This window comes from Alnus glutinosa, chromosome 4, assembly GCF_958979055.1.
Source record: "Alnus glutinosa chromosome 4, dhAlnGlut1.1, whole genome shotgun sequence".
Lineage (NCBI taxonomy): Eukaryota > Viridiplantae > Streptophyta > Magnoliopsida > Fagales > Betulaceae > Alnus > Alnus glutinosa.
Window position 1 is genome coordinate 4,176,562 of NC_084889.1, and position 27,622 is coordinate 4,204,183.

A 27,622-nucleotide genomic window follows, 5' to 3' on the forward strand; every position below is an offset into this window, starting at 1 on the left:
AAAAAAAAAAACCCAAAACATTGATATGAGTTTTAGTGACCAGTTTGCCCTCGATAGGACACGCGTCCTACAATTCCCACGCCAGCAACCCCTTTTCCATCAAAATCAGGACTCCGGCCCATAGTCGTATAGGGCTAGAACGGTCTCTACCGAACAAAGCTTTAGGAATTTGATAAAAACTCCTTCAACCGGTCGGAGACCTTCTCTATTGCTTTCCCTTAAAACCAACTGTTTTGGAGACGACTCCACTCCCACAAATTTTATCTTTCTCTAAAGAAATATAGAAAAACCATTCATAACCAAAATAAATTTCTTTTTTGTAATTTTTCTTTTTCAATCTCTGACTTGCACAGGTATTTGCTTCTCTCTAATCTCCTTGTCCGTGTTTTTTTGAGTTTGTTGTTATTTTATTTTTAAGTTTTTATGTGTATATATGTATAGGCGTGTTTATGTGTATCCGCATTGCTCTGCCGATTCTGATATTAGGGTTTTTTTTTGTTCATGTGTAGAGTGATTTTTCTAGGGTTTTCTTTGTGCGGTTAGAATTCAAAACGGCTTCGACGCAGGTACTGTCTTTTTGGTTCTGTCTGATTTTCAAGAGTTTGGTGAAGAATAACAGGGTTAGGGCTTGATTGGAGGGTGATTGGGGCCTTGCATTGTGCTGGGTCTGGGTTGCAATTTATTTCAGAATAGTACGTTGATCAAATTTCCGGTAGAGTAATGGGTTTCTATTAGACTATGATAATTTTGTCGTGTTTGAGATGGGTTCCTGTGAAAATTTGACTATAACTGAGAAACCGTTATGTGGTTCTGTTATTGAGCAGAATTTGAACTTAGAATTTCCCATGCCATCTGTATCCGAGCAGCAGTCATGCTCGGAAGCAGCTTACAGATTGTTTGAGTCTAATGTGGACCCCACGAATGCTCTGGATGGGTGTCCGGATTTGTCTCGGGTTGTTGACTCTGGTTGTGTGAGCTCTGGTGAGGTTACAGACGCTACGGAAGTGTTTACTGTTAATAAAGATGGCTTGGTGGGTGAGAGTCAGAATTTGGGTGATTTGACGACGGAGAAAGTGCTGGGCAGTGAACGTAGGATCAGTGGGGACTGTTTTAACGAGATTCGGAGTCAGGGTGGAATTTGTAATTTGGAAACTGGCGCATTTTGTTTGGAGAAAAGCGGGTTTCAAGGTGAAGATGACTGTGAAACACCTTTGGAATCTATGCCTTTGACTGGTTCACAGGGGAATTGTGTTCAACTGGATGAGCTGGTTGATAAGACCATGAGTGGTTCATCTCCAGAAGGGGTCATGGAGGTTACAGGTAAGCAAAGTGGTGAAGCAGGGTTAGAGACTGATACTTGTAACCCAATATCTCCTTCACTGGGTTGTGAAAACGACTTGGAATTAATACAGGTGAATGGTTTGCCAAGTAATTATGCCCAGCAGAACGTGCAGGGGGAAACTAACCGCATCGGTGGTCTTTCTTTGGAGGATATGGATGGGAAAATTGATGTTTGCAATCGGATTTCACCTTTGCAGGATGGTGAAATGCCTTTAAAATTCTTACATGCAGGTGACTTAGTGAGCAATAGTGACTGGCATAGGGATCAGAAATATGAAGAGACTCTCAGTGGTCTCTCTGCTGAGACGGTTACAGGGATTCTTCAAACAAAAAGCAATACTGGTGTATGTATCCAAGTATTGCCTTCACAGGGTTCCCAGAGGGCCTTGGAGAATTTACATATGGCTGAATCACTGAGTATCTCCTTCCAACAAAAAGAGCAGAGGAATGATAAGACTGTTGATGTTTCCTGTGCAGAAAGTGTTGCCAAGGCTGTGGAACAGAAAAGTGGTCTCACGACTTGTGTAAGTGTTGAATCTGGCATCTATATGTTACCATTAGAAGAAAATTCCTGTATTTTAAAGGAAAGTGCTGCCAACATAGCTCATCACTGTAATTTTGAGAAATCAGTTCTTTCCCAGTCCTGTCAACCCTTTAGTCTTGCAGATTATGACACTTTGAAGGATATGCCAGATCAGGATATTATTGCTTCTATTCATTCTAGCAGTGTGGTCGGATGTTCTGGACATACAGATAATGAAGGAAAAGATAATGTCGGATTTGGTTGTGTTTTTGAAACCAAATGTCCTGAAATTGTGTCCTCATCTACTCGAAGTCGAAGGAATGGCCGGAGAAGTAAATCAAGCCAGAAAACTAATAAAAACAGGGCTGCAAAGAAGTGCAAGCGCACCACCAATGTGCCACACCCACATGGAAGTATCGGAATTGTGGTGAAGGCTGTAAGAATGAGAAGAAGCTGTTTATCAAAACGAGCTCGTTCTTCTGACTGGGGGTTGTTGGGGAATATTACACAGTTCTTCAAAGAGACTAATGGGCTTGATGGACTCAATCTGCTACAGAATCAAGGATTGAGAAAAGCAAGGGGTGGCCGACGAAGTGGAAAGCAGAACAAGAAATGTGCAAGTGGAAGCTCAAGAGGGTCAAGCGGAAATAATTTTGCATCGACTAGTCGTATTCGTTTGAAGGTTAAAGTGGGGAAAGTGGCAGGCCAAAGTTGTCTGAACAACATGGTTTCAGAGGTTGTTGATATGTCAGCATCTGCCAGTGCTACCACTGGTGTTAACGGGACTGATTATTCTGGAACCAGTTTAGAACTTCCAAAATTAGCCAATTGTGTTGGGGATAAATTGAGGGAAGATGGGACTATAATGCAACTTGAATGTTTCAGCAAGCACCTAGAGAAGGAAAAAACATTTCCAGATGCTTTTGTTATGGATAGACAACTCGCAAATAAGGACTCCCAGGACACCAATAATATAGATAAGGTAGCTGGAGATTCAGACGACTATCTTGGGGTTCCCTCCAATGTGGAGGTTGAAGCATTGGGAGAGACTAATGAGAATAGGTGTACAGATCCTGGAACTTCGCCTGATTCAGAAGTGATCAATTTGATTCCAGATGCCCAAGTCACTGCAAGACATCAAGCGGATTTTCATGATGCTCTTTTGACTTCCTCCAAGGATATTGCTGCTAAAGGACATCGTACCAGTGGTAAGAGGGGAAAGAAGGACAGGGTTCCTTGTTCGCGTAACTCTATTCTGGAAGATGGATCATCTGGTCCAGTTGGCATAAATAAAGCTAAAACATCAAAGAAACACGGGAGCAAAAAAGATATGGGTAATGGGCTTTGCTCTGGAGAAATTCTTACTTCACCCACCAGTGCAAATACTTCAAGCAACCTGTCAAGCAACAAGAAAGTACCTATGGAACCATTGGTTCTTTCAAGAGAGAGTGAACGAGGAGTATTCATTGAGGCTTTGAAAGAGGAAAGTGGTACGGAAGCTCAAACATATTGCAACCTAGATGTTGATGTTAAATTATCAGAGTCACATAATTCCAAGAATTTACATCCTTCTACTAAAGGTATGGGGCGTAAACTTCCAAAATCTGGTAGAGTGAGCAAGGGCAGGTCCAAAGCCTCTGAATCAGCAAGCGGGAGAGGGAATGCACGTAGACAGAGGGAGAAGCCGCAGAAGTCTGTTAACAAGTGCAAAGCCAAGGAGAAGGGTGTTTGTAACCAAATTGTACTCAAAGTGGAAAGTCACCCAGAAACTGGTAATAGTTTGCTTAAGGGAGTGCACAACAATCTTTTTTTAATCCTTTTGGAGGACTGGAGAATGTCTAACTTTCTTGTAATTCTTTTGTCGTTGTGTGTGTTTGTGTGAGTGTGTGCTTTCTTTTGTTGTTGTGTGTGTTTGTGTGAGTGTGTGCTTGGCAATAGACTTTCTTTAACTCTTACGTTCTAGATACTTATTGTTAGCATAGGCAATTCAAAGTTTGCTTCTTATTTAACATGAATTGGTGTTGCAGGAAGTCAGAAAGTTGATTGCATTGGAAAAACCAACATCGTCGACAGCATTGCAGTGACGAACCAATCTAACTTGAGCATGGTACCAGGTGGTATAGAGGAGCAGTGTCTATCCTCACGCAAGGCTTGGGTGCTGTGTGATGATTGTCATAAATGGCGGCGTATACCAGCTTTGCTTGCAGATTCTATTGAAAAGACAAATTGCACATGGTACACCGTCTTTTATATCTCACTTGATCATTTTAAAGGTTTTATTAAGCTAGAAACCTTGAGATACATGGTATTGGCATATATGGCATCGAATTAAGTTGTCATGTATACAATGTAATTGGGAAAGGATCTCTGATGGAGTATTATCCATAGTTTGATGTAAAAAGGCTTAAGCATGATAAGCTCTTGGTAGGCTAGAGTCATGGGTGATTTGATTTTGTTCAGGTCTGGTTTGCTGCAGGCAGCAAATAAGATCAATTTTGAAGTAAACAAGAAAAATAGAAAATGAAGAAGATACAACCAGGATAGTCAAACCTAGGTTCCTAAAGCAATCGCACTTTGGAAGAAGGAAATTGCATCCTCTCGATGTGTCAAATGTGCTAAAAAATTTCTGAATTCAAGTCTGATTTGTTCTTTAAGTGAATAGAAGATAAAGCCTATGCAACTATGCAAGGCCAAACATCTTTCTCACAGTCCAGCAATTTAGTGCTGGAAATTCTTAAACTTCCAGTATGATCAAGTGCTCAATCACATAGGCTTTGATGTTCCTTGTTCTAACTGGATTTGGACACCCGATTTAGAAACTAAAAGATTTTTAGCTTTTGCTTAACACGTTATATATCTGGATTGCAGCACATCATAGCTTGAGTGTTTTTACTTTTGCAGATTTTTTGAATTAATGTTCTTATCTTTCTTCCAATTAGGGGTTCTCTTGTATATTCCCTGTGTACTAGGGTTGCGCCCCCTTTGCTCTTTATTAAGGATGTGACATTACTTATTAAAAAACTAGTAAGAGACGCATACAAGACTGAATTACATAATTATGCCTAAAATAGGATCTATGGACCACAATTATCACCCATGTCCTGAAACTTCTGGAAATTACATAAAATATCCTTAGCCACTAAAACCTAAAATTAATTAAACCCAATCAAGCATCACATGATGTTTAGGAAATAAAAAAAAAAGATGATTGTTGCATACAATTACATGACTAGAAAGTTTCCCAAGCAGGCCATGCATCAAATTTGGATGATATTTATATATTTTTTAGGTTCTATACTTGCCTTCTTGAACTTCTTTTGATTTGCATCAATATCCTTTGCCAATCATTCAATTTATATATATATATTTTTTTATGGATAGAGATGGGTATTCACCTTACTATTTGCCTCATATATGCCAATGCAATTATGAACCTATTATCATAATATGTGATCCATAATTCCTTGGCCACCGTTTTTGACATCAACCATCTCTCTCTCTCTCTCTCTCTCTCTCTCTCTCTCTCTCGTTGGCTTGTATTGATGCTTTCCTTCTTCTATGTTTACTCTTGATTTCTAGTGTGGTTGGAGACCATGGTTTTTTGTCGTATGTGATGCAATTCTTGAGTTGGTTTTATGTAGAGGCCAAAGCCTTTGAGCTTTCGGTAGCAGAAGGGGTTTCAATTTTACGTTTGGTCGAAAGGAGCTGAGGGGTATCACGAGTAGTGTATTTGGGTAAGGTGAGTGTTGCATGACTGTCAACACGATGGAGGCATTGGTTCAAGGAGAAGAGTCAACAGAGTTTGTTAAATTTTCAAGGGTAGGGAGCAAGGCATTCATAGCACAAAGATGCTCTAATAGGTATGGCCGGTATTTGGCAATGACAGAGTATGGGGTAGGGTTGGCAATTTTTGACACGACCCGCGAACCCGACACAAACACGACACGGGAAAATAGGGTTTGGGTTTGGTGTAATCGGGTTTGGGTCATAATCGGGTTGACCCGATTATGACCCGATTAAAATCGTGTCTGACGGGTCGACCCGCAGGTTGACCCACCAGACACGATTAGACACGGTTTTTTTTTTTTTAAATAAAAAAAGAAAGAAAGAAAAGAGAAAGAAAGACCGAAGTCGAGTAGAGTCAGTAGAATAATGAAGATTGAAGAATCTAGAAACAGAGAATTGGAGAAAGTTGAGAAACTGAGAAAGTAAGAAACGAATCAGAAGTTTGGAACCCTAGCCCGCTACTCGGCGTAGCCGCACCGGCCCGCACGGCGCACGCACTCCACAGTCGGAACCCTAGCCCGCTAGTCGGTGTAGCCGCACCACCCGCACAGCGCACGCCTGTCGCCTGCGCTCCGTAGTCGGAACCCTAGCCCGCTAGTCGGCGTAGCCGCACCGCCTGCACGGCTCACGCCCGTCGCCTGCGCTCCGCAGTTGGAACCCTAGCCCGCTAGTTGGCGTAGCCGCACCGGCCTGCATGGCGCACGCCCGTCGCCCGCAGTCCGCAGTCCGCACTCTCGCACGGCCGCACTTCTCGAGTTCTCACTTCTCACTTCTCATCTTCTCTTGAATCTCTTCCAGATTTTCAATTTTTCACTTCAGTGTTTCAGTTTCACCATTCTGTAGTTCGGTCCTGTGCCGATTTAGGTGAATTTTCCATTAGATTTGTTAATGTTTGTATTGATTTTGTTTTGATAAACATTGGGTTCTCAATTCTCTACTTCTCTGATCATTGATCAATCAAGGATTTAGAATCTCAAATTTTAGGGGTTGAAACAAACGTGTTACCCGGGTCGTGTTCGGGTAACACGGCTGGCAGGCGAGTCGGGTTTGGGTTCAGAAGTTCAACCCGATTATTAATCGGGTCGGGTTTGTGTCAGACCCGATTGTGTAATCGGGTCAGTCGGGTCGACACGAACCCAACCCGCCGACCCGAATTGCCAAGCCTAGTATGGGGTGGCGGCCGAAAAGGTTTTGTTGTAATCCTGAGGGGTGTGAAGGGAGGGGCTAGAGAATTTGTGTTGCCGAGCTAAGAAAGGTGGTTTGGGTGGCTTTTCTTCAGTGCCAATGGGAAAGGCGCGGGTGGAAGGTGCTAGCAGTAGGACTTATGCAGAGCCCCAAGGAATGCGCTAACTACATATGCGCTATGACTCCAAAATGACTAGTTAAGTTGCAATTCGAGCTTTCTAGAATCACTTATAAAGTCCAGGCTCACTTAGTAAGGAACTAATGTGATTCTTAGCACCCATAAGTGCCTTTATATTTCCTTTACTCAATGTGGAATATTTATCTTCCCAATGTGAGAATGGGGTGTTACAATCTCCCCCCCTTTAAATTCCTGATGTCCTCGTCAGGGCCACATCATGTAGTGCTCCAGTACCACATGGTATTTCTAGGTTGCTTTGATACCATTTGTAATGACTCATGGAAAGCGCTAACTACATCTGCGCTATTACTCCAAAAGGACTAGTCAAGTTGCAATTGGAACTCCCTAATGTCACTTATAAAGCCTAATCTCACTTAGTAAGGAACCAATGTGAGACTTAACACCCATAAATACCTTTATAATCCATCAATTCTATGTGGACTGTTCTTCTTCTCAATGTAGGATTAGGGTGTTACAGATTTCAGGTAGGGCGGGGTAGATGTAGGAGTGCCCATCAGCATTGGTGGTGGCGGTGGAATATTTGCTTTATAAGCCCCATGCGTGAATGGTAGGTGGAAGCGTCTTTGATTTCTTTGAGTTCTATTCTCAAATAGTAAGGCAAGGAGGTGCTGGATTCCTTTTAAAAGGAAATCGTTTGAAGTGAAGTCTTACTATCAGATGTTATCTACTTCGGTGAATTCCTCGTTTCCGTAGAAAAGTATTTGGAAAGTTGAGGTTTCTTTGAGAGTGACTTTCTTTGTGTAAACAACGGCTTTAGAGAAAATCTTAACTTTGAATAATCTACGAAAGAGGCATGTTATTGTGGTGGATTTTGTTATACGTGTAAGAAATGTGATGTGTCTATTGATAATCTCTTTCTTCATTGTAAGGTGGTAAGAAAACTATGGAGCTCGCCTTTTTAGTTGTTTGGGGTTGTATGGGTTATGCCTCGAAGGGTGAGAGATTTGTTGGTGGGTTGGAGGGGACAATTGGGACAATGTAAGGTTTTGGAATTGTGGAGGTTGGCTCCTTTATGTTTACTTGTATTTGGAGAGAAAAGAACGCAAGGAACTTTGAAGATAGTGGGATTGCGATGTTAGAGTTAAAGAAGATGTTCCAATCTTTGTATACATGGATAGTAGCGTTGTTTAGATTGCCTGTTTATAATTTTTCTTAGTTTTTAGAGTTTTGTTCTTCTTTTTCTGTACTAAAGGGGGTTTTCTTGTATACTTTATGTGTACTAGGGTACCTCAATGCGCTTTTAATGAAATTGAATTACTTATAAAAAAGATATATTGTTAAGATAAAGTCTATCATGTCTCCGACAATATGGATGTTGGTCCAATGATATTCGGAATTTATTTTCTAAATTTCTAGATGTTAGAATTAATCCTGTTTATCTGGAAGCGAATTGAGCAGTCTGATGTGGTGGCTTTTACAGGCTATACAATTGATAATTTCAGTCTTGGCAAGATAGATTTCTGCCATAAGTGGGCAGAGTTTTAGAAGAGTTCCTTTATAGTAGGGGTTTCTCTTATATGCTTTTAGTATACTAGGGTTGTGCCCCTATGCTCTTTTAATACAGGAAGATGCTAGAGGACTTTTTTTGATAAGTAAGGTGCTAGGGGACTTTTGATCCTTGAACATCTTTTTCTTCTTTTAGTTTTAAAAAAAGTTTTTTCTTTAATAATTTGTAAAATATTTAATGAAATTGCTAGTTCATCTGATCATCGTAATCTTTAATTTTCAGAATTTCCAATCATTTTGTGTATTGTAAATGGCTGCTTATGTATAAGATGATATGTAACTTCAATCTCTCTTTCTTTCTTACAAAATAATTTAATTTAACTGGGAGGAGAAATTTATTGGAGAATGTGTTTCTCGAGGAAGAAAATTGCTTGGTAGTAGAGTTAAAGTGATAGTGATTTAAAGCTAGGAAAATAAAGTTCCAAAGAGCATGGCAATGTGTTTGAATAGGAAATACAAGAACAATTACATGGGTTTATGGTTGTAGTTAGGATTAGCTTGTGTTCTCGCTGTTCCATTCTTTGTTTTTGAGGTGTATCAGTACACCATAAGAAAGAATGATCTATAATTTATCTGGTTAGACGAGAATATGTTTAAGCACCCTTGGAGTTGGCCCCCATTTTACTATATGTGAATTTGCTTGTTGCCTTTGATTCTTTTTGAGTATCCTGAAGTTTTACTTCTCTAAGATGCTAGACGAGAGATAAAGCTGCCCTTTCATTTACAACCATATCCTGGCATATAGAACACAAGGGAATGTTCCCAAAGGACACGTTAATTGTTCATATCTTTTAATGATATTGTCAATTATTTAAAAAAAATGTTAGCTGTTCATATCTGGTCTGGCTTCCCAGAAGTTCCATTCACTGTTTTAAAGGAGGTGTTTTTTACTTCGATTGAGGTGACCATAACAAATTATTGATATGTGGTAACATTATTGTCTTCATTGCTCCTATAAATAAGACTAATGTTGGGTGAGATGCCCTTGAATTTAGTCACCTTTGAAACGTCTCTTAATTGTTCATTGACCAAGAGAAGGTTCCTGAAGGCACTTTTGGTGACAGAACTGGGAGGGAAAAATGGATAGTTATAGGGATCTGCATTAAGGCCTACGGAAATTTTATTTGTGCTATAACAGCCCTCTAGTCCAGAGAGCTCAAACTATAGGGTGCTGAAAGGAAATAGAGATACAAATCTACATAGTGAGACGATGAAGCTTCACTTGTATCTACTTTGACTTCATTTAGGTTACATGTAGGTAAAAGTTTGAATTGGGACATCCTCAGGGGGCTAAAACCATCTACAGTGAATTCATTTTTAAGTTGGAAAAGTGAGAGTATCCAAGTATTAGATGTGATTTAGGAAATGAAGGGCATCTGTGATGAATTTCCCTGCGCGTTTAAGAGTTTCCCTCCTTGCTAGGTTGGATTTCACCCATTTCAGAATTACCATATCTCATTGTTGAAGTGGGACAATTGGTGTACCATTATCTGAAGATATTGTCATTCCAATGAAGTACTTTGGTACTTGGACTCATATGCTGTTCATTATATGTATTGGTTGTATATTTTTACCTTATATTTTTATATATGGAATAATTTGTGTTCCATTATTTCTGTGTTGTATGTTTTTACTTTCTATTATGATGGTATAGGCCACTAATATCTTTTCCTGTATAATGTTTCTTTTTGGAACTTTAGTTTTGTATCTTGCATTTAATTTTGCTTTGTGTGTGTGTGTGTTTTTTTTTTCATTTTTAAAGGACCTGTAAAGACAACACGGATAAACCCTTCGCTGATTGCTCAATACCTCAAGAGAAGTCAAATGCAGAGATTAATGCGGAGTTGGATATATCTGATGCCTCCGGTGAAGAAGATGCTAATGATGGCCGTTTAAATTATAAGGGATTGGAATGTATGCGTTCAGCAGGTATGTGATATTTGCTATTGATATCAGATCAGTAAGATTGGATACAAGCTTGAAGCCAGACTGAGTTTGGGGTCTTAAGTTATCCTTTTCTTTTTATATCATCTGAGTTATGACATTTTTTCTTTTCTTTTGAATGTGCTGCAGGTTACCAAGAGTCAACCTTTAAGTGCGTTTCTACTAATGAGTTTCTGCATCGTTGGCGTAGAACCCAGACTATTGATGAGGTTCATAATTGACATCTGATTTTAATTGTTGTGCTATTCATTACTTTGCTATGTTTTGAGAAGATCTTGAATGATTTTTTTTTTTTGTTTTGTTATGGTGCTAATAATGAAAAGGATTTGTCCTACATGTTGAGTAGCATTATAGCATAATCTATACTACTAATAAATCAAACCCTCTATTAGTTTTCGATATCTATTTTTTTCAACAAAAAAAAAAGATCCTGGTTATTCCCCTTTGGCCCCTTTTAACTAGTGCAACAAGGAAACACATTTTAAGAAAAAGATCAAATGTGTAGTTTAGTTATAGGATGACCTAGGATGGAATTAGCATAACTTCTTTTTTGATTGATTCTACCCACTTGCCTCTTTTCTCCATGCCCTCTCTTCTCACTCAATATGTTTGTCCCATTTTTCACTCCCTATCATACATTCTCTCTCTCTCTCTCTCTCTCTCTCTCTCTCTCTCTCTCTCTCTCTCTCTCTCTCTCTCTCTCTCTCTATGGTATCAAAGGAGTGCCTTTGATACATGTTTATCTGGTACCATTATGATGAAGGAGCTGTGAGCTGTGCTGAGTAGCACAAATACACCTGAAGGTGAATAGTGGCCATGTTAAAGACGTATCAGATAGATCTTGGTTTGGATATGGACTTGGACATGTTTATATTGTTTAAAGTTTAAACTTCAAAGAAGAATCATAGTTTTTGCACATCTAATTGACGTGGGACTGGCATGTCATTGGCTTGCCAAAACAATTTTATTTTTAATATATATGAGTATACTCCACTGGAAATTGGATGGATTAGTTCTTTTTTGTTAAATATTTGAGTCCAGTTTTTCCTTTTCATATATACCTGAAGATTCTTTACTTTCACCATGTTTGTGTCATTATGATGTTGATTTCCAGCTAGTGTTAGTTTTCTCTATCATACTCAACTACCTACTTCAGCTTCTGTGGTTTAGTTGCCGTAGAACCTTCTGGTATGCTGCCGTTGTTTTCAATGTGTGGTTTCGGTAAAATAAATGGTATCACCAGTTCTAATGTTAGAAGTTGGCCCTTCAAGTTGTCTTCTAACTCTGCCCACATTGTAGTTGAAGTGTATGATTCCATGGACGTGTATTATCTTTAGTGTTTATTAGTAAGGAGTTTCTTGGTTGTCCTTACTGCATTGGTAACTTTATTTCCTTTTCCCCCCCCTGTTTAACACTTGTTGTTTGCTCTTGATATAATGGATAATTAAGCGTCTATTTTTTCATTAGCTTTTGCATTTTTATTGATTGTATTTGTTACATGCAAAAGGCTGTTTTGATTTGTGTCTTTATAGGTAAGTTTATGTTTTTTGTTTTTAATATTTTAATATTTATGTATTTTATCGATTTTAATCAGGTAATGGTTTGCCATTGCAAACCACCTCCAAAAGACCGGTTGGGATGCAGAGATGAATGCCTGAACCGCATGCTTAATATTGAATGCGTCCAAGGCACCTGCCCATGTGGAGACTTATGTTCAAATCAACAGGTATCTTAGCTAATTATTGCGGCTAGCAATGTATTTGTTTCTTTTAGTGAAGTTACTTGTATGTAAAGGACATTGTTTTAGTCCAAATGCTTTTTTGCAGTTCCAGAAACAGAAATATGCTAGACTGGAGTGGTTTCGAAGTGGGAAGAAGGGTTATGGGCTAAAGTTGCTTGAGGATATACGCAAAGGGCAGTTTCTTATTGAATATGTTGGAGAGGTAACTAAAGAATTATCTCGCCTTTTTTTTATCCTTTATCTAACGGTGAATCCATAGGTGTCTTTGGCTAGTGGTAAGTTACAACTACTATGAGGGATGCCTTGGGTTACCACTGGACAAAAACCTTTAGGTGAATTTATTAATGAGGAAATACAAAACATTGATTCTTTGGTGCAATTGTGAAATTTATCATTTTTTTTTCGGGAAACCATTAAAGAAAACCAGTTCATACGAAGTCGGCAGTGCATTATAAGATTTCCCTGTGAATCCTCTCTCTCTCTCTAAGGATTAAGGCTTTGTGGCAAGCCCCTTTACTTCTTACTGCACACTTTCCCTGCACACACCAAACAGATCACCAACCGACAAAAGAAGACTTCATGTAACCGATTGAATGGAACAAGGCTTAACTGAGTTGGCTGGAAACATAAGCTCTGTTCTTTTTTTTCCATCAAAGCTGGACGTTCTTCCTTTTACTAATGTAGTAAATACCTCAGTGGTTTGTAAGAATGGAATGCTTAAGGGATAGTTTCCCATTGTCCCAGCTATATATACTTAAAATGCTTTGACATTTTTGTGTGCGCACCTGTGCATGGCGGCGTAGTGTGTCTCAGTATGGCTTTCTCTGACAAGGTTTCTAATATATGTTTCCACCAGGTGCTTGATATGCATGCTTATGAGGCACGGCAAAAAGATTATGCTTTGAAGGGTCATAGACATTTCTATTTCATGACATTGAATGGCAGTGAGGTTTGGATCTGTCTTCTTTGGTTTTTTCTTTTTCCTAATTTGAGTAACTTTTTCTTTGATAAAAAATTTGTCAGTAGAATGTTGTGTTTCTAAATGCTTCTTTACTGTTTGGAAAAATTTCACTGGCTTTTTTTTTTTGATGAATAATTCAGATCTTATTGATGAAAAATTTCACTAGGTTTTTTTATTTTTATGAATAATAATAAAAATTTCACTAGGTTTTAGTCCTCAATCAGAGTAATTTCATGACTTTAATGCCTTGATACATCTGTTATGCTTCATGATTTCCAATTGTTGCTGCTCCCAACTCCTGCCCCCAAAATTAGATATTCAATTTCTTAGTTCAGTAATTTATTCATTAAAAAAGTATCTTCTCTCTTTTTGCCCGTTCATTTGTCATCTAGTGAAATTTATAGAAGCGTACAAAGAAAAGTTCAATTATTTTACATGACTGGAGTATGTACTTGTCTGTTATTGAGATGGAATAAATGAGATAAGCATGTTGCTGTCAACTTTAGTAATTTGATAATTGGGAAATGCACTGTTGCAAATATTTTGAGGTCTTTAGCATTGATGGACAATATTTTCGGGTCTCTCAGCTGGATGTTATGCTTTATCTTGGTATTTTCCTATTCAGTTTTGTCGGGTTATTACAGTGACTGTTTCATGGATTATTCTTGTGGGAAACCTCCGCTGGTGTCTGAGATTGGAGAGCATGTTGGAAGTTGGTGGTTGGAGTTGGTAGATGCTTCTCTGGACATTTTGTAAAGTGACTGGTTGGGCAAGTTTGAGTTAAATCCTAGTATCGGATGGGGACTACAGTGGCATATATTTGTGGAAGAGTAGAATCTAGCTTTATATTCGAGGACAGTTGCTTTAGGCAAGCTTCTCATGGTAGAGAACCTTTTAAAGATTTAAGTATTATAGCGTTGGTTGCTGTTACATGTGCAATTGCAATGGCAAGACCATGGATCAACATTTGCTAGTGGTCCTAGTGCTGGAAAACTATGGTCTCTTCCACATCTATTTAGAAAAGCCTAAAAAAACTAAAGCTTGGAGTAGAAGTTTTTTTCCATTTTTTTGGTTGGGAAATTACTGCCCTAGAGCTGTTGGTGGTTAGTGTTATAAAACTTTTCAATTTGATTTTTTTTTTCAGGCCTACTCAATAATATATAATAATTATGAAAACGAATTTTTTTTAGTAATTCAAAAACTATGACATGATCCTAATTTCTTTTGTTAGCAATCCACTTCATGAGAATGATAGCAAGTTCTCTTGAAGTTGAATCTGCACATGGGCTTTCCACATGTAATAGTATGTACCAGTTCTTTTTACAGTAATTGTTAATTTTTGTATCAGCTATTCTTATTTTTATCTGAATCGCGTTTTGTTTAAATTGTTCTTCCTTTCTCTCTCTCTCTCTCTCAAGTAGAATTTTTACTTCTATTGTCACTTTCTCACTCTTGATTATAAGTCGCTAATGTTTTCCATTATTTCAGGTAATAGATGCATGTGCAAAAGGAAATTTGGGCCGTTTCATTAACCATAGTTGTGATCCTAATTGCCGTACAGAAAAGGTGAATGGATAGTATTCTGACTTAATTGTGAAGAAATGTTTTGCTATTACATTCTTGTTATTTGTCACCGCAACAATTTTCCTTATTACAACAAATGAAGAGAGTTGAAAGCTGTCACTGATGAGGTTTGCATAAATAATTTGTGTGATACATTTTTCCTGTTTCCTCCATTACCATGATTTGAGATGTAAGTTTATTGGCTTTCCAAGTTTTGAAATTCACCTCGTAACTTTTCAGTTGCCTGAGTCTTTACCCCTGAAAACTTCCTTTTATGGTTATTACCTTTTTCCTTTTCTCTTATAAATCACTTATTTCGTTTTTTTTTCTTTGATCAGTGGATGGTGAATGGAGAAATTTGCATTGGACTATTTGCGTTAAGGAATATTAAGAAGGTATGCTTGCATCTTGCATTAATTATTTTCACGCTTAGCTTTTTGGTTGGAGTCCATGTGAACATATTGTTTGTTTCTTTTGGCAAAGATGAGTTGGCTTAGGTCTATATATAGAGGAGATTTTTGACAGTGCTAAATGTTTATTTATTTTTAATAAGTAATCGAGATATCATTAAAAGCGTAAGGTACTCCTAGGTACACAAGAAGTATACATGCAAAAACAAATAGCTAGAAGGGAAAAAAAGAAATAAGGAAATTAAGATAACTAATCACCACAGGGAAAACAAAAGCAGTTGTCCAAAGATATAAAGTTTAGAAAAATAAAGCCTTATCCTCCAAAGCCCTCTCACGGTACTCAAAATTTTTGTCATTTCTTTCAGTCCATGGACATCGCAATAGACACGAAAGCACCATCTTTCACATAACAGCACTCCGAGTACTACCAATAGTCCACCAACACGTGTATAAGTCGACTACTCGTCTAGGCATAACCTAGGATAACAAATTGACTGAAGAAAACATCCCACAAGGCCCTGACAACTTCACAATGGTTAATTGGCGTACGATTTGTTCTTCTAAAGCTTCGGGGGGGCTAGGAGTGAGAAATTTGGTTATGTTCAACAAAGCCTTGATGGGTAAATGGTTATGGAGATATGCTATGGAGAGAGATGCTTTTTGGAGAAAGGTGGTGGATGTCAAATATGGTAGTTTGAGGGGTGGTTGGTGTTTTAAGGAGGTTGGGGGTTCTTATGGGTTTGGCGTGTGGAAAAGTATTAGGAGGGGATGGGATGCTTTTGCTGCGCATGTGAGATATGAGATCGAGAATGGTTCAAAAGTTCTGTTTTGGCATGATATATGGTGTGGGAAAATTCCTTTGAAGATCCTCTTTCCAGATTTGTTCCTTATTGCTAGAAGAAAGGATGCTTGGGTGGAGGAAATTATGCAGAGACAAAATGGCACCATCGTATGGAATATTATGTTTTCTCGTTCAGTTCATGATTGGGAGGTCGAAGCGGTTAGTAGGTTTTTTGGGATGTTGTACACCCTCAAAGTTAGCAGCGAGGGAGAGGATAAGTTGTGTTGGGTGCCAGCGCGAAAGAAATCTTTTGAGGTAAAGTCCTACTATAAGTTGTTGTCTAGTCCTACTCAGTCTTCATTTCCGTGGAAAAGTATTTGGAAAGTTAATGTTCCCTCGAGAGTGGCCTTCTTTGTTTGGACGGCAACTTTAGGGAAATCTTTAACTTTAGATAACGTTCGAAAGAGAAACATTATCGTGATGGATTGGTGCTCTATGTGTAAGACCGCTGGAGAATCCATTGATCATTTGTTTCTGCATTGTATGGTGGCTACAGAATTGTGGAGGGCGTTTATGCAATTGTTTGGGGTGGAGTGGGTAATGTCGGGGTCGGTGAAAGACATGTTGGGGAGTTGGAGGGGCCAGAAGGGTAATCGGACTTCGATACAGATTTGGCGCATGGCTCCGTTGTGTTTGATGTGGTGCGTTTGGAGGGAACAGAATGCTCGCTGTTTTGAAGATTGTGAGACTGGTTTGTCGAATCTGAAGAGAAAGAGGCTTCAAATGTTGTTTATGTGGAGAGATAGAATTAAGTTAATGCATGAATGTTCCTATTTTGATTTCTTAGATAGATGTTCTCTATGTTCTTTACATTAGGGGTTCCTTGTATACATCTTGTGTACTTTGGGTTGCGCCCCTTTGCGCCTTTTTAATATATTTTACTTATAAAAAAAAAGATGGTTTACAGAGTCCCCATTCCTTTTACACGTACAACACATATTAACCATGATGACATGTCGTTTTTTCAGATTGTCCATGGTAAAGATTTTACGTAGGGCCACTGACCAAGCAAAAAAGGCCACCCTTAAAGGAACCTTAGTTCGCCAAACACTTTTTCAAGAGAAGTGAGAGCCATCAATACTAACCAAGACTGTGGCGTCTCACATCGCCTAGGATGGGAATGAGGATGTGCTTATATGGATATTCTCACATTTCTTGACACAACGCGTTTTAAAGTCGTGATAGCTATGAACTTATCAGAACTTCGTAATTAAGCCTACTTATACGAAAGTAGTACCAGGAGGGCTTCTGGGAAGTCTGGTTTGGGAAAACAAAAAATCAGACAATATTGTGTCGTTGGGGGTGGGTCGTTACAAAGACACTGTAGAAAGATCTAATAGCGAATAAACCTCTTATGGAGGAACTCATCAAAGCTTGTATTTACCTTCCCGCCTCACTCTACGCCACATTGAAGAACAAGGCAAAGACTTCTATCTGTATGAGCCTCTCCGGCAAAGCTTATATTCCATTGATTGGAGCCACCCGAAATCTCCAAGTGAGCCGTAACATAAGCATTCTTTTGCACGAGCAATGCCAAAAAAATTTGGAAATGCTTTCTTAAGGACCATATACCCAGATCACAAATCATGCTAGAAGCTGACCTTGGAGCCATCTTCCAGCTCAAATTTGGTATGGCTAGATAACTTCCCTCAACTCCTAATATTCTTCCATAACCCCACCCCATATGTCCCAGGAGGTTCATTAGAACACCACTCACCCCACGAACTACTGAACTTATTGTCCGTCACAACTCTCCACCAAGCCTCTCTCTTAGCCACATAGCGTCATAGCCATTTCCTTAAGAGAACATGATTGAAACATCAGTAAGTTTCGGACCACCAACCCTCCCTCAAAGATCGGAGAATAAACCTTAGACAAGCTTACCAGGTGATATTTGAACCCTTCACCTAGCCCACTCGATAAAAAATCACGTTGAAGCTTCTTAATGCGGTTTGTAACACCCATAGGGAGAGAAAAGTAGGACATGAAGTACGTAAGTAAATAAAGTGCACTCTTAATACGTCATTTTACAACCAACCGACACTCTTATCTTTTGAAAAGCACCGTTCCAAATAGACTTGGCCTTATAGGAGGCCCTCAACAGAAGACTAAGATACTTCAAAGGCAAAGGGGAAACCCCATAGCCCATAATACCAGCCAATCCATCCACATCAGCAACATCACCCACAGGAACCAATTTTGACTTAGCCAAATTGACATTCAAGCCCGAAACAATTTCAAAACATAGAAACAAGCACCGCAGATGACACTGATGATCTAGGTCGGCCCCACTAAAAATCGAAGTATGATCCGCAAATAGAAGTTAAGAGATATCAAACCCTGTCTACATAGAGAAGCCAAATAACAATCCCCTAGTCATTGCTACATAAATCATTCTACCCAACGACTCAATCACAATGACAAACAGCGGAAGAGGCAGAGGGTCCTCTTGTCTCAAGCCACAAGAGCTACTAAAAAAACTAGTGGGGGTGTTGTTAATCAAAACCGAGAACTGCATCGTGGAAATTCAATGATCTATCCAGGAACAACACATCCCCCGAAACTACACCTTCTTAGCATGTTCAACAGAAAATCCCAATTAACATGATCATAGGCTTTGTCTAAGTTTAGCTTGCATAGTACACTTGGCTCCCCAGATCTTATTATACTATCAAGGTATTCATTGGCAATAAGAAGAGGATCTAGGATTTGCCTACCCGAGATGAAAGCATTTTGCGACTCTGAAACATTCTTCTCCAATACCATCTTAAGTCTGCTTGCTTTAGCAATGATTTTGTAAATGCTACACACAAGACTAATCAGGCGAAAGTCTTTGGGATCAGTAGTCCCTAAAATCTTTGGGATGAGGGCGATGAATAATGTTAGCATTATGGCTTCTTTCGAACTTACCTCTAGTATGGAAGTCATGAAAGGCCACCATAATATCTTCTTTTAACACATCCCAACAAGCTTGAAAGAATGCCATAGAGTAATCGTCAGGGCCCGACGCGTTATTAATTGCTTTATTATGAAGTATATTTTTTATAATTATCTTTACACGACAAGAAATATGTGATGTGTGTTATAGTGCAGAGATGGGTAGTCAAGAACTGAAGAAGCAAGTTTGGTTGGGTTTTTGCAAAAACTATTTTTTCTTTTTAAACGCTGAACATTTTTCAGATGTAGTTATTTAAATAAGTTTTCAAATGTGGCCCCCACAAAAAATTCTTTCATTTTTTGTTTTTTGAAAACACTTTTCAAAACAATAAACACAAAACACTTTTAAAAAAAATGCAAAACACTTTTATTAAAATTCTCCCACCATATAAGAATGTTTTGAATACATATGCTTAGTTTTTCAAAAACAAGTGAAAAATACCTTTAAAAATACTTTTCAATCTTTTATGCACATTAACAAGTGGAGACTTGCCTCCACTTAGGGGAAAAAAAAAGTGAGGGCTGGCCTCCATAGGGTGGAGGGCACCCTTTCACCGGGTGTAGAGGATGTGGGCTTTTTATGGGTTCCGTCAAAAGAATTAACAGAATCTATACAAAATTGGATGGAATAATCGATTTAATAATGGGGACAAGCTCTAGGAACTAAAAGATAAAAATAGAAACTCAAGGAGTGATTTGATGAAGGCACAAAACTCGGAGTGATTTAGTAATTTTCCTTATTTATTTATTTGCTTTTCTTTTTCTTTTTGAAACACTTTAAACATGGTTATCAAAACAAGTTTTCAGATGTGGACCCCACTTAACACTTTTTGGAAACTTATCCAAACACACACTTCATTTTTCTCTTTTAGTATCCAATATAGAAATCTGTTGCTGTTCCAACTTTTTGTTATTAGGCATCCAGATTATCAGCGTTGAGGTCCCTCGCTAATCATTTCTCATCACCTGCCTACCTGATAATGTTACTGCCCTTGTGCATCAATGGCCTCCATAAAATCAATATCTTAATTGTTTATCTCGTGAAACACTCAATTTGGCTCTCTTACTTGAAAGGAAGAGACTGAGAGACATACCTTGCGTAGATATATTCACTGTTTCAGAGAAGAGAAATGTCTCTTGCACAACAGTTGTGCAAGAGACAAGAGACATAGAGTGGATTCCCCGTGGGACACATGTGGTGGAACCTACCACATGGGTTCCATCCATGTCTCTTGAATCTTGCACAACAGTTGCACAACTGTTGTGCAAGAATCATGTCCCCTTCCGTGGTATGGTATATGAACATGAAAAGCCTAAGACTAAGAAAATCACCTCTAGACAAAGCAAGAAGACATCTTGGTCCAAGGATAAGTGTCATTGGTAGTTTAATACGTTACCAGTATGATCTGATATTATTCTTGAAGATTTTCCCGAAGATTCTAGATTGGTGATTTAGTTTTGATGGGGACTAATTAGCACCCTAGTTAGGCTACGTTATTTATTATTTGAGTCTTAGTTTTGAATTTCATTACACAAGGGAGTTGCCTGGTTAGCATTATTTGGTAATTTCACTTATCAAAAAAAAGTATTATTTGGTAATTTCTCCAGTTTTAGTGTCCATATATACTGAAATGGGCTGTTCCAGAGGTCCAGAAGTCTCATTTTTATGTTTTGAGGTCTTTTCTATTTTGTGTTAGTAGTTTCTAATTTGATAACATTTTATTGTGAGAAGGGTTTTTATAGAAGTTCCGGAAGCTTTTGAAGCTTTTAAGGTGTGATTGCTTAGGAAGCCTTGGTGCTTTTGCCTAGGCTGTTTTCAATTTAGTTTAAAACAATCTGCTGCCAGAAAATCCTGCAACGTTGATTACTAAATTTAGTTGCATAAAAGCAATCAAGATCCAGCCTTTTTTCATGCCTAACAATTCCTAAACCCTTTATACTGAAACCCGACCAAGAACCCATCAAGAAACCTACAATTATATTATATGTAATTTTAGCGCTAGGATCTTTTCGTAAATCTATTTTAGTTGAGAAACAAAATAAAACTACATAAAAGGACAAAGATGTCTTTCAGTGCCATATAGAAGAGAACGGACAGACTAGGAGCGTTTATTTTTGTATGTGATTTGGAGGCCTAATGCCTCACTGCATAATTTCACCTTTTGAGACATTGTTGCTGCTTAATCATCTTATCCCTTTGTTGTTTCCATTCATCCTATGTTAAGTTTGAGTTGTTTTGTCAGGGTGAAGAGGTGACATTTGACTACAACTATGTCAGGGTGTTTGGGGCAGCTGCCAAAAAATGTTATTGTGGTGCACCTCAATGTCGGGGTTTTATAGGTGGTGATCTGCATAATTCTGAAGTAATTGTTCAAGGTGATTCAGATGACGAATTTCCGGAACCTGTGATGCTTCTTGAAGACGGTGAAAGTGGAGATAGCTTGGACAATATGATGCCTAGTGCCATTCCCTTTGAGAGTGCTGAAATCCAAACTGTCGAGAGTGTATTAAAAGATAGACATGGAATGGATAAAGCCACAACTGCTGTTGGGCAGTTGGAGAGTACCATAGAGAAAGAGGACTCTTTGGACCAATCTGCTGCTTCCCAACTACAGAGCTCGTTGGAACTGGAGGGCTCCAAGGGAAGGTTACCAGCTGTTGTTCAACCAGTCGAAATTTCCCATCCAACAGAAGATGTAATAATCAAGTCCATGCCCGCTGTTCAGCTAGAGAATTTCATAGAAGTGGAAACCATGAATAAAGCCTCATCATATGTTAATAGATCAGAGAAATTTTCTCCAACTATGACTCTCAGTAAATCGTTATCTGCTGTTGTTGATGCTAATATGAAGTCCAAGTCTGACACAGTTGAAGACAAGAGGGTTTCTTCAAAATCACATACTTTGATGAAAGCTTCTCGCCCATCTACTTCTGTTAAAAAAGGAAAAGCTAGTGGTAATCATCTGAATACCAATAAAGTTCAGGTGACAGCCAACAAATCTCAGGTGCTGTCTATTAAACCAAAAAAGTTACTGGAAAGTTCTTCTAACGGCCGTTCTGAAGCAGGTTCGAATTTTTCTGTTTTTATTGTCTTGACAACCAAAATATTTAAAAGGGGGTACTATATTAATCGTTAATGCACTAAAATGCTTGCAGTTGAAGAGAAACTTAATGAGTTGCTGGATACTGATGGAGGGATTAGCAAACGCAAGGTAAGCAGTTTCAATGATATCCAAGTTGATTCTTTGAATTTGGTAGTTTTGAGTTAGGCAGTTGGAAGGTTGATGCGCATACATGAGTGTTTTTGTGCACTGTGTTCTTACTTTACCATTGGTTCAATCATTTTACTTCCTGAATTCTTGTTCAATATTACTTCTGATGAAGTCTTTGTTTATTCCTTTCTTCTTTGAAGCATTTCGTCTCACTACAACCAATAAACACATCTTTTACAATTTGGACCTCTTTTATGCATGTCTAGTTGTAGGTAATCCATATTCTAAGCCATGTCATTTTCTTACAGGATGCCCCTAAAGGCTACTTGAAGCTTCTGCTTCTCACTGCAGCATCAGGTGATAGTGGCAATGGTGAAGCAATTCAGAGGTAAATTATAGATTTTCCTTTTTATTTAATTTTCTTACATATTTAAATGTAGGTCACTATGGTATATAGGTTAGTGTTTTATATGTGAATTGTTTATTTGACAACTCATTTATTAGAGTTTTTGTCTGTTCTTTTTTGGTTGTAGCAATCGAGATCTTTCAATGATCCTTGATGCACTTCTGAAAACAAAATCACGAGCAGTATTGATTGATATAATTAACAAAAATGGTATGTCTCCTTAGCTCTGTTCAATAGTATACAATTTGTTTCCCCATGTTGTTGTAGAAGTAAATTTATTGTAGTTGTGCCTGTATTTCATTTAAAAGGATTACTGTTCCTTTGTCTTATAGGTTTGAGGATGCTGCACAACATAATGAAGCAGTACAGGAGGGACTTCAAAAAGATTCCTATCCTCCGGAAGCTTCTCAAGGTGCTTGCATTGGGAACCTTGTATATCTCAATTGATTAAATTTCCTCTAATCACAATTGCAAATTACCAAATACAATAATTCACACTATTATTTTGAGAAGCACCTTGTTTTTAACCTTATATTACCAAATACACTAATTCATATAAATCTCGTAATAAAGTATGCCTCTTTCCTCTGCTGCAAACTGGTCAAGGTGTGAATATGGCGCATATTTTGTGTTTAGTAAGATAGAATAAAGATGCAATGCATATTGATATGTACCACTTCCTAATATGGGGTTTCTCTTGTATACTTCTTGTATATTAGGATTGTGTCTCCCTTGTTCCTTTCTAATGAGATTGAATTCTTAAAAAGACATTTTATATATTTATTTGTAAGTAATCGAAATATCATTAAAAACATAAGGCGCCTCAAGTACACATGAAGTATACAAGAGAAAATACGTAGCTGGAAGGAGAAAAAAATGTTAGGAATTATGATCACTAATTACCAAAGGAAAAACAAAGTAGTTATCCAAAAGATACAAAGAATAGAACAATAAAGCCTTAATCTCCTCCAAAGTCTTCTCCCGGTCTTCAAAGCTTCTGTCATTCATTTCTCTTCATAGGCACCATAACATTCACGACAACACCATCTTCCACACAGCAACACTCAGAGCACTACCAGCAGCCCACTAACAAAAATTGATATCTGCCACTTTACTACCAAAAAAATAATAATAAAAAGATATCATATCATGTACCATTAGATGCTAGCAACTAGGGGTGAAGATGCGGATGCGGTCATTAGCAATATTTGCATCCGCATAATGCAGTTATCACTTTTAGGCATCCGCATGTGCACCTGCAATATGTGATTACTATTTGCATCCGCGCTATTATTGCTGTTATTAAATGTGGTTATTATCCGGATATAAGGTAATGGATATTTTGGATTACTATCTAAATCTATATATAAGATTAAATAATGTGGTTGCAAGTCTTTGTTTTTTATTGTTACTTCTCTTTTCTTTAAATTTTTGGGACAAGCAGATTTAAAATGGTTCAACTTGAAGATTACTTATTTGGCCAGTTAAGAGGTTCTCGCCATATTTTGCCTATACTATATTTAGCTGGGACATTTGTGCATGTATTTTGCCTATACTATATTGGTAGCTGGTACATTTGTGTATGTGTATGTTTCTGTTCGTGTGCTTCTTTTTTTATTTTTGGGGGGAGGGGGGATGCAGTTGATTGGGCTTCAGTAGAAATTAATAAATAGGAATACTCTTTAAGAATGTAAATGAAGAACTGCATACTGATATTCCTTTTGGTGCAGGTCTTAGAGTATTTGGCAGTGAGGGAGATACTGACACCTGAACATATTAATGGAGGTCCTCCTTGTCCTGGAATGGAGAGGTTAGAAGATGTTATTTTTTACATTTTTAATGAATCTTCCTACTATTATGTTTTGGCCTTACAGTTCCTGGATTATTGTACCTATGCATTAATACCTTGTAATATGTTTGTCGTCAGATGGAAGTCAGTTGATGAGGCTCTTCTAATTACATTAGGAATTAAAACTTATGAGAATAGAACTTTTGTCCATTTTTCAGGCTCGAGTAAATTTTTGTTTTTTTTTTTGTTGTTTTTTTATTTTTTTATTTTTTAAGGGGGATTGATATGCAGGAGTTTTTGAACTGAAATACAAACAGGAGAGGAATATGGAAATTAAAAAAAAAAAAAAAAAAAAATTGTGAAGGGAAAAAGGCATGAGATAGAGGATTGTAGCTTTTATGATCCTCCAAGGGATTGGCCTCAATCTGGAAGCAAATTCTGTTTCCTTAACAAAAACAAAATTCTGAAAACTTTATGTTTAGGCCAATATATAGGCTGACATCACAATGCCAATGACCTAAAAAATACTATTAGCCTGGTGGACATATTTAGGCATATAAGCACATTTAGACTCTTGGAAAGGCTATATGTTCAAAAACAAATTCCTTAAGACTGCGGCATATTTGAGGCATTTTCAAACCAATTTATTGAGGTCCTATTACCATCCCATACTGAATGTTGAATGAACTTTTTGCGGATGATAATGCACTAGATTATTCTTGGCAGTAGAGAAATATGTCTGCAAAAGCTATGGTTTTAAGAGAATAGAAGTTAATGATCAAGATTGTCGGGGTCTTTAGTGAATGCAGGATATAAATATTTTCTTGTAACCCCAAGGCATTGGCTCAAGCGATAAAGGCTTTGGTCTTTGTGGTAGTCCCATGAGGTCTAAGGTTTGAATCTCTTTAGGTGCAAACAATTCCTTAGGGCCAGCCTGCAGGCGAAACCGGAGTATAATCCGATCTGTGTAGAGGGGACGCTTTATATGAGTCCGAGGTTTACCTGACAGGGTTGGTATATGAAGTGGCTATGCTTTGGAGGGGTTCTTGTCATATATATATATTTTCCTCTAAGGTGTGGGACGGTGTCAACATCCATTTGAGATCATGACTGTTATTGCTTGTTTAGTTTATCCTGAAACATGGTTTCTGTGTTCGTTGTTTATATAACTGTTTATATAAATGCGCATGTAATCAGGAGTGGCTGGTGAAAGATTTAAACATTGCATGTTCACCATCAAATATTTTTATGGCATGTGAGTTTTTTGTGCTGTTGTGGAAGGACATCAGTGTTAGCTCTGTTTCTTTTGTCTTGGTCCAAGAGCAGCCAAATTCTTGGTTGGTTATAAATTTTCCGTTCAAACTCAAACCAATCATCTATTTTTCTTTTAAGTCAATGAAATTGTTATTGAGGCATGCAGATTTTATTTATTTATTTATTTGTTTTAATATATCCCTGAGACATGTGTTTCTATGCAGCTTTAGGGAGTCAATACTATCACTGACAGAGCATGATGACAAACAGGTATTTTGGCGTTAACTGCTCTATAACTTCTTGAATTTCATCTAATATACATTAATTGTGTAGTTTTTCAGTCTCATATTGATGGATGAGGTTGCATAGAAATTCATTAGTTGATTTGTGTCATTTGTCATCTAATTATTTAAACATTTTTCTTTTTGTGGATGCATCATTGACTCTCTAATCCTCTATGCATTGTCTTGGGTAGATTTGTATTAACAGTGTCATGCATATACAGGTTCATCAAATTGCACGGAACTTTCGAGATAGGTGGATTCCTAGACCTGTCAGAAAACTTGGCTACTTGGACAGAGATGATGGCAGGATGGAGATCCGCAGGGGTTCGAACTGCAATAGGTTCTCAGCATCACACAACTGTTGGCGTGATCAGGATGCAAGACCTACAGAAGCAATTGATTGTGTGAAGCAAACGGTGATTTCAACGACCTCATATGATACTGGTCTACAGGAGGGCTGTTCTGCTCCTTGTGCAGGTGGTTGCCAGACGAATGAGATAAAAACTCGTAAACGTAAAAGCAGATGGGATCAGCCAGCAGAGACTAACCCAACTCCGAGATCTCCTCCGCACAAGGAACTGAGGACCGAGTCTACATTGCTAGAGCAATTTGAATCCCGACCATTACAAGGGGGTGTTGAAGTGGCACTGGATCATGTAGACAATGTAAGCAGAAAGAACAGGAGTTGCCCTGGTCCTGTTCACAATCACTGTCAGCAAGATGAAGCTAGTGGGGCTGATAATGAAAGGCAGAACATACCTGAGGATGTTCCACCTGGGTTTTCATCTCCCCCAGCTCGGGGTCCATCAACTGCTATTGATCTCCCTAGACAAAATGTTCACCATAGGAAGCGTGTTTTCGATGCGATTATTGGGCAGCCACAGGAGAAATTCATTTCTCGATTGCCTGTCTCATATGGAATACCGCTGTCCATCTTACAGCAATTTGGCACACCCCAGGCAGAAAGCTGGGAGAGTTGGGTTATTGCTCCTGGCATGCCTTTCCACCCTTTTCCTCCATTGCCTCCATTTCCCCGAGATAACAAAGATCCTCCACCTTCTCATCCTGCAGAAGGACAAAGGGACAGCCATTGTCCTGCCCCTTGTTATGCAGATGAAACCACTCCATGTTTGGACATTCCATGTGCAAATAGCCAACAGACATTTAAGCGAGCAAGGGAATCCTCATGTGACTTGGGAAAGAGGTATTTCAGGCAGGAAAAACGGAATAATACAAAATTAGGGCCACCATGGCTTCGGAAAAGGAATGTGTGGGGACACATGGGAGACAACTCAAGGGGTTCTTCATGCAGCATAGGTATAGGGAATGTAGCAAATGAGCAGACAGATTCATACTTGTCACAGGATGTAAGCAGTAGGGTGGACAAAGCTGGCAGTAGTTTTTATCAGCAGCACCAAAATCATCATTGATTTATAGGACAAAATTTGAAGAGTTACTGGATTCTTCAACACTACCATTCTCAATTCATTTGTTATCAGGTTTATATCTAATGATAATTTTATTCAATTTCAGAATTCCAGTTCTCTTAGTCAAGTTCTTTATACTATACCCAGCGCCAAGAGCTATTCTCATTCCAGTCCTGTATATTGAGCTATCGGTCCACGCCTCGAAGAGGTAGTCATTCTTGTTTATGTATCATTTTCTCACAGATACTTGAAAGGCTTATGAATGTTTTTAGATCAGCGGAATAAGAGACAATATGATCAATTCTTTGGTGTC

The 27,622-nt window shown here is 38.3% G+C and overlaps 1 protein-coding gene across 1 annotated transcript; it reads left to right on the plus strand.

Annotated features, from left to right (window-relative positions):
* The first annotated feature begins 163 nt into the window (after positions 1-163).
* On the plus strand, positions 164-27,622 carry LOC133865240 (histone-lysine N-methyltransferase ASHH2). Its single transcript, XM_062301608.1, has 18 exons — positions 164-353; positions 510-3,636; positions 3,892-4,099; positions 10,303-10,469; positions 10,614-10,693; positions 12,079-12,210; positions 12,311-12,427; positions 13,082-13,174; positions 14,675-14,752; positions 15,088-15,144; positions 21,181-22,003; positions 22,094-22,149; positions 22,458-22,537; positions 22,683-22,765; positions 22,888-22,967; positions 24,286-24,365; positions 25,823-25,868; positions 26,104-27,622. The coding sequence occupies exons 2-18, from the start codon at positions 762-764 to the stop codon at positions 27,310-27,312; spliced, it is 6,264 nt and encodes a 2,087-aa protein (XP_062157592.1). The 5' UTR covers positions 164-353; positions 510-761; the 3' UTR covers positions 27,313-27,622.